The following is a 7493-nucleotide window of genomic DNA, read 5'->3' as shown; positions in this document are numbered from 1 at the left end:
ATTATAATTTTAAACAAATACGATAAAAAATACGAAAAACTATTAAAAATTGCGAACTTTGTACCAAAAACAAATCCGCAAAATATAAACCTTACGGATTTTTACAACTTTTACCAACCCCCAATAAAATATAATAAATTATTATAATGGATTTTATCGTTAAATTATTTTTTTCGGAAAAATTATTTATTAAGACCAAATACGACAATATATTGGTTATAATTGACAAATTTACCAAATACGCCTATTTCCTATTATATAAAAAAAACAGCAACGCCGAAAAAATCGCCTATATATTTCTACAAATAATTATTAACAATTACGGACTTCCAAAAAACATTATTACAAATAAAGACAAATTGTTTATATTAAAATTTTGGAAATCCCTGATAAAATAACTAAAAATAAACTATAAATTATCCATAATATTCCACTTATAAACGGACGGATAAATAAAACGAGCCAACCAAATATTGGAATAATACCTAAAATATTATATGTTAATAACAATGGTGCTAACAGGGGATATAGGGGTAAACCCTAGGTGCGGCGTGGTAAATAACCAGTGCTAAAAGCGTTAAATAATAGGTAGAAATGCACTATAATTTTGGTACTGATAAATAATTGGTTGGGGGAGATTTTGCTTTATTTCCCTTACATACTCTCCGACATCGAAGTGGGGGTCCGCACGCCAGAAAAGGTTCCGGTGCCGCGAATGAATTTCCGAAAAACTAATTTGTATGGGTTTTTGAAAAAACACCCTCATTTGCATACAAACCATCTCTGGGTTTGCATTTAAACGTTGACTTGGTGAAATTTTCAACCCGGTACAGGGTAGCTGACTCGCAGGTGCAGGGTGGGTATTAAACCCGGTACAGGGTAGCTAACCCCACTCGCTGACCTTTAAATTGCATTCCTGCATTAACAAAGTAACGGAATTCCACCATTCCCCACTCCACTTCGGCACTAAATAAAATTGGCTATATACAAATAAAAGTGGGCTTATTACATGCAAAATAATGCATATAATTAACAGAATATATTTTATATAGCGAATAAAATTTTGAGGAAATATTTAATAAAACGTTGCGTTTTTGGCACGGTAGGAATTGCAGGAAGGTATTTTAACGATATCCGTCGATAATAAAAAAAAAAAGGCGTGGCGACGTTTTGTCGACGAACGACCAAATTTTGGTTTGGTTATACGATTAAATATAGCGCAAAAAAATTAGCCAAAAAAGAAAAAAAACCAGAACAGGGATTAAAAAAATACGGATTATTTAAAGGCCAAAGGGATTTGGCCAAAAAAAAGGAAATCTAATATTACAACCAAATAATTGGGCCGGTACTAGGAAGGCCAGGTGGGGTTATACCCCTTTTAACGATACCCGCCCAAAAAAATTACCGACCGGTAAAAAAAGGATTATATAAAAAGGAATTACATAATTTTACATAATTATTAAAAAAGTAATTCCAATAATTATTAAGGGATTATAACAGATTAAGGGAAATAATTTTTGCGATTTGTAACAAATTAGGAGAAATTACATTCGGAATATAATTTATATAAGGCACGTTTATTACCATATAAATAAATTCGATTTTAGGATTGTTTAGCAGCAATTAAATTTTAGTTAACCTCAATATTTATTTAAGGACGATTATAATTTTACCCCCAATTATTGAGAACCCCAGTTACCCAGTTAGACGCTCAGTTGTTTTAACCCACTGTACTTTATTATAAGAACAGGTTACCCCGATACCTTGATTGTAATATTCAAGTTTGAATCCCGCTCCAAATCCCGGTCAAATCCCGAAATACTGAAAGTGAAAGTTCCTTGGCCCAAAACGGACGGTGCATGAAGCTGTGACATTGTATTAAATACGAATCCCTGATTCTTGCTTAATTATAATAACACAGCCCATGTTGTTGCCCTTTTTACAATTTCCAGATGTGAGAATTCAACAGGGCTTCCGTATTTCCAGCCGCCATCTCTCCTGTTCGGGTATACGAGCTTCGCTTCCGGAGCAAAAGAACAAGAAAAAACCATTTCCGCCAAGATACACTTCAGTTAGCACATCCAACAAATCCAACGCGTGTCCCGGAAACACATTTCCGCTGTGATTCGCTGTCGACTATTTTGACGTCGCGCCCAACGTGGAAATCAACGACTGGATCACATCCTTGCTCTTCGTTATTTGCAAAGGAGGAACACTAAAGAAGTTGTTAATGATGATTCGACCAACTCCAACCAAAGGCACCGAGGTACTGAACCTGTCCAGAGACCCAACGGCGTATGGTAGATGAACAAGAATGAAAGAACAAGCTTACGCAATAAGCAAAGAGGCCAGCATTTTTGCAAAGGTTGTTTGGATCTTGTGTGCCATGGCCGCAGCAGATGGGTCCCGTGGTTGCCGTAAAGTCCAAATCGTCCCGGGGCTGGATTGCAAGCGATCTAGCGGCAGCCAGGCCAGCTAAACAGCAAAAAAGAATGTATGAACGCATTTTTTTTGTTTGTATGAGTAGAACAAAGAAGACGAGGCAGGAAATCAAAGCGCAGGATATCAAAGGGTAAAGACGTAGATGAAAAGCCGCTTGGGTTCCAAGTGATAGCTCTAACCGGCGTTTGTCCCAACGCAAGCGACAAACGTGGTTTTATATTGCCAAGCTTTTGCTGTAGATCCATCTCGGTGTGTTTCTATATATACTACCTTGGCTATTTCCACCGGGGCTTTGACAGGGATTAAGCTTTAAAGTTTGCGGCACGGTTTTAGCAGACGCTAATATTACTTACGGATGTTACCCTGAATGAAATGCAATTCGTTCAGGTGGACAATACGAACAAACCATTGACGTCTCAGAAACCTCAAACTATATGCAAACACATACACTAAAACCCGTAAGGGATAGATACGAACGGGCAAAACATGGGGGGTCCTTCAACTTACCCTGTACTCCCACGTGATTTATAAAGCAACCATGGAGGTAACCCCCCTTGGCTTTTGACCCGTTTATTTCCCGAATACACGGATATAATTGGCCGAAAACCAGCTGTCGAAAACCAGCTGTCTGGCCTTGTTCACACCACGATTCATTCAGGGGTTGTACCATAGCACATGTGTATTATAGATAGGTACGTAAGCCTCGAACTCCGGCGGCTCGTGTCCTCGTCTATATTGGCGAGAATATTTGGACATTTCTTTTTTTGGTACTCTCTCCTAGTTTTACTCCCTGTGAGATGACGCACGCGTATGACGCTCTCCTGCTGCCCCAAGGACGTCCATTCCTGCCCCGTATTGGGTGTCGAAACTCCCGGTATTTGGTGAACAAAAATAAAAGCCTGGAGGTTGCAGAGTTTGGAGAGCGAGAAAGGCGAAAGAATCCCTTTCCACCAGTCGAGTCCAGCTTCAAGTCAAGGCCTTACCGTAAGCATGCAATACCGAGTGGAGCGAATAAGAAATTGAGATGCTGGAAGGGCTGCGATAGGCGAACTGTGGCCTGGCTTAGGATCTTCACATGTCTCGAATGGATACCGAAAGAGCAGCATTAATGGGGGCTACGGAATGGAGACGAAGGGATCGTAGACCCCTGGGAGAGATTTGGGAAATGCGATCGACGCAGTACATTAACTAGTCTATAGGGTATCCGCTCATTAAGCTTGTAGATGGGAGGATCAACACCTGCCCCTGAATTAATGTCCCCGCGAGGATGAGGCTTCTTTGTTTTGGCCAGATCCAAAGTCCGCGTAACATTCCCCTGGCAGATCCACTCTACAACAGAGCATCTGCGTCCCTACTTTTCCTCCTCTTGACCTCAAACTTGACCGTCGGATCGATCATGACAAAGAACCCATTCGGTATGACCTTGGGGTCGCAGCCCTCGCCCAACCGAACGTCGTACTTGAGCAGCAAGTGCGCCATGATCAGCTTGAGCTCCTGCGACGCGAAGAAGCGCCCGGGGCAGATGTGGCGCCCGCCTCCGAACACGTGGTAGTCGGGGCCGGACTGCACGAACTGGCTGGCGCTGTCGCCGGCCTTGCGCTTCTTGAGGAAACGGCGTCCGTCGAACTTGTTTGGGTCAGGGTATTTTTCCGACTTCCACAGGTCCATGGAGTCGACCATGATATGTGAGCCGCGCGGGATGATGCGTCCATCGGGGAGAGCCGTGTCTCTGAGGGCGACGCGCTCGAGGACGACTGGATGGATGTAAACGCTAGTCGTTAGTCGATCAAGGTCTTTTCAAGAACGGGCGTGTGGAAAAAAAAAAATAACAAAGACGAAATGATAACATACCGGGTCCGCTATTCAGCCTCTGCGACTCCTTCATGAAGCTATCCAGCAAAACCATACCATTGATGCCGGCAACTGACAGACCGTGCTTGGAGATCTGCGTAGAAATCTCCTCCCTCAGCTCGTCAACATATTCCGGATGGCGCGCAACCTCGATGAGCAGCACGCGGAGCAGCTCGGCCGTTGTGAAAAAGGCAGCCATGGCCAGGCAAAGCTGCGCCTCGGCGGGATCCACCTCCCCGCCCGACACCGCGCGCACCCACTCCAACGCGTCGTTGTACTCTGGCGCCGGTCTGCCCTCGCGCCTCGCCGCGGCCGCCTCCTTTTCGCGCGCCGCTGCGACCTGCCCGATGATGACGCGCGCGCGCGGGAGCAGCTTGCGGCAGGTCTTGACGTTGGGCAGGAACCAGTGCACGATGCTCCGCGCCCAGGCCGGGTAGGTGCCCAGCTCGGCGACGCCGGTGAAGTAGGCCGTGACGTAGGTCTGCGCGAGCTCGAGCCACTCGGGGTCGTCGGCCTTTTCCGGCCCGACAAAGACGGACGACGCCGCGCGCGCAATGATGTTGGACGTGCCGGCGTACCAGTCGATCGCGTGCCACTCTGCGCCCTCGCCGAGCGTGTCGTGCAGCGTGCGCTTGACGCTGGCGTTGAGCGTGCGCAGCGTGCCGTCGTTGAGGCCCATGCGCGTTTTGATTATGTCCATGATCGGGCTGCCGGACTGGTGGAGGAGCGTGTTCCCCTCGAAACCCGGGATCCCGCTCATAAAATCTTCGCGCACGAGCTGCTGGTGGTCCAGATCCCGGTTGGTTTTGACCCAGGCGGCGAGCGACGACGGCAGGAGGATTTTGCGACCGCCCGAGCCCAGGGTGACGACGACGGGTCCGCCATTGCTCTTGGAGAGGCTGTTGGTGATCAAGCTGCTGGCGTCTTGCAGCTCGCTTGCTGATTTGTTGGCTGGTGGGAATGGGAGTGCGGGGCTGCGGAGGAAAAAGTGGTAGTATGCGGCTGCGAGGACGGCGAGGGCCGTCCACGTGCCGGGGTTGAAGAGCAGCTCTGCAATCATGTTGCAGGGATGTTTTGTATAATTGTATTGTGTTAATGTCTTGGTCGGATCAATCAGATGTTGCAGGTATGTGTTCTGTCATCCATACTTTATACAATTGGTACGCTCCATGCCATTCGGGGATCGATCTGACACGGATTTTCCGGGCGGAACCCGCTCCGTTTGTTTTGGCGTCTTCGCAGGTGCAGGATGACTCATTATGATTCACAGTGTATAAAAAGTGATAGTGCGCCGCTGCCCTTTGTTCCTTTATGTGGGGAAATGAGACGGCTCCAGGGGAGACTAGACTAGCAGCATCCAACGTCAAGTGCAATTGCATACAGGATGATGTCGAATCGACACAGCAACCCCATGAAATGATGAAATGAACGTTATCCACTCGGCATTCTGCAATCGCTCGGTAATTGCTTGCACCCCATTCGCGGCGACAACCAGCTATACGGATGGAAATGGCTGACGCGCATCTGTCCAGGCGCCATTTGACGGCCTGAACCAAAAATCCCTAGCGCCGCCCCTCAGAAAGCTTGATCGCAAAAACATTCGCTGCTCACAGCCTCCCAACCTCTTTCCAGAGCCATATATTTTAATCGAGGGTAGGACTGAGACCAGCCTGGCCATTTCTTTTAACGCGCCGCATCAACCCGAAACACTGTTTCTGAAGTCTTGGGTGCAGCGCCTAAGCATTTCCCAGGACTGCATGGTCACACTAAGAAATAATAAGCTTTTTATCCTTCTAACTTTTTTTTCTTTTTTTTTTTTTTTTTTTTTTTTGACTGGGGGCCGCGCCTTTCGATTGTGACCGCAGTGTGATACGATAAGAGTCGTGAAAATCTTTCCAGGCTCAGCTTGTGAACACCGAGTACCAGCAATCACGCTGGGCCCACCCCTCTCACAAAGCACCTAGACCCAAGTGTTGGTCGACTGCCTCTTGTACCCTTTAGTTTTCCTTAATCCATTGTCTTTGCAGCCAAGTCCGGCCCGAGTTTATTGTCAATAGCAGTCATGGATTCGGCAAAAGTCTGGACACCTAAACGAAGGGCTATTTTCCCACTGAGCCCATAAATAAAGGGCTAGACTAACGAGCACCCACCACGGGCCCGCACTCATATTCACTCCCTACTCCACCCAATAATAACATTGCAAAAACACGTTCAGGGACTTGTCCCAGCCAAACTCGACCCAGATTTGTTCCAGCATATGATATTGAATCTGTATACAGAATTTTGGCACAAAAACAACGCGTTATATAAAATTATTCCCAATCTCCAAACGCATGATGCATAACGCAAAGGACCGCAATACCGAATATGTAAAACTTAATTCGTTAAATTAAATTGCGTAGCTTTATTGCCGTAACCATCACCGCTACTTTGCAAGTTTTTTTTTTTTGTAGAGAGCCTTTATTTGTTACTTTTCATTCAATTTAGTCGAGAACTCCATCCAAAGAATAGGCACCTGTTGCAAATTATTGCTGTGTGGACCTGCCAATGGATACTTTGACGGTACTGTAGTGAATGTTCGATAGCCGGAGGTGAGTGTTCGTTAGTCTAGCCCTAAATGAACCGGGCCGGTTGCCGCCTGCCGAAATCCCTCTTTCTCTACCCTGTCGACGTGGATCTGTTAGTAGCTGTGGGCTTGCAATTAAGAAAGTCTTGCCTACTGCTTGCGGGACTGCCTGACACTAGCCCATTTTGAACCCCCGGCAACCCCCCTTGCGAACCTACTTATATTGACAGTCATGGCCATCGAACTTGGCAAGCCAGGCCCACGCTGCTATTTTTAATCGGCCAAGTCTGCACTGCATGTGTTTAACTCATGCGTCTCGTTGTTTCTGGTGCCAAATCTGAGCGCCTTCCATCGCCAAAACAGACTGATGAAAAGGAACCTTTGCAGTAACTGCAGTCAACAACGGTGAGAATCTCTCTGGGCCTCCAAGTATGCATGGAATTGCATGGTGTCAATTTGCAAGCATGTCTTTTGTAACTTGCGTAAGATGATTATCATGGGCTCATGTTTCCATGGCTGTCTCCGGACTGTACACCAAATTCTCCCAGTAGCCACGCGGTTTCCCTCGCCAAATATGCTATTTTGATGCTCCTGGCCGAAAAGCCGCCCGGCCAACTCGTGATACCTACACGGT

The 7493-nt window shown here is 46.5% G+C and overlaps 3 protein-coding genes across 3 annotated transcripts; all 3 read right to left on the bottom strand.

The window, feature by feature from the left end:
• Nucleotides 1-540: 540 nt before the first annotated feature.
• On the bottom strand, nt 541-1003 carry MGG_18103 (uncharacterized protein; the record flags this gene model as incomplete). The annotated part of the gene is made up of 3 exons (XM_016990563.1): nt 541-599; nt 663-731; nt 889-1003. Coding segments are annotated over 3 exons (243 nt in total), but the record flags the coding sequence as incomplete, so codon positions are not given.
• Nucleotides 1004-2136: 1133 nt separating this feature from the next.
• MGG_18102 (uncharacterized protein) lies at nt 2137-2355 on the bottom strand (the record flags this gene model as incomplete). The annotated part of the gene is made up of 2 exons (XM_016990562.1): nt 2137-2275; nt 2333-2355. The coding sequence occupies 2 exons, from the start codon at nt 2353-2355 to the stop codon at nt 2137-2139; spliced, it is 162 nt and encodes a 53-aa protein (XP_016845954.1).
• Nucleotides 2356-3599: 1244 nt separating this feature from the next.
• Nucleotides 3600-5536, bottom strand: MGG_09156 (ent-kaurene oxidase). The gene is made up of 2 exons (XM_016990465.1): nt 4294-5536; nt 3600-4196 (listed from the first exon to the last, which is right to left on the bottom strand). Exons 1-2 carry the CDS (start codon nt 5351-5353, stop codon nt 3772-3774), a joined length of 1485 nt encoding a protein of 494 aa, XP_016845953.1. The 5' UTR covers nt 5354-5536; the 3' UTR covers nt 3600-3771.
• Nucleotides 5537-7493: the final 1957 nt, after the last annotated feature.

This window comes from Pyricularia oryzae (genome assembly GCF_000002495.2).
Source record: "Pyricularia oryzae 70-15 unplaced genomic scaffold supercont8.8_1, whole genome shotgun sequence".
Classification (NCBI taxonomy): Eukaryota; Fungi; Ascomycota; class Sordariomycetes; order Magnaporthales; family Pyriculariaceae; genus Pyricularia; species Pyricularia oryzae.
The sequence above is the reverse complement of the archived record's forward strand: the minus strand, read 5'-3'. Positions and strand labels throughout refer to the sequence as shown.

Bases quoted from the DNA above. Each gene is read 5' to 3' on its own strand.
- MGG_09156 (XM_016990465.1), bottom strand. From the start codon at position 5,353: ATGATTGCAGAGCTGCTCTTCAACCCCGGCACGTGGACGGCCCTCGCC. The intron at 4,197-4,293 runs GTATGTTATCAT...ACATCCATCCAG, and splicing joins GAGGCTGAATAGCGGACCCG to TCGTCCTCGAGCGCGTCGCC.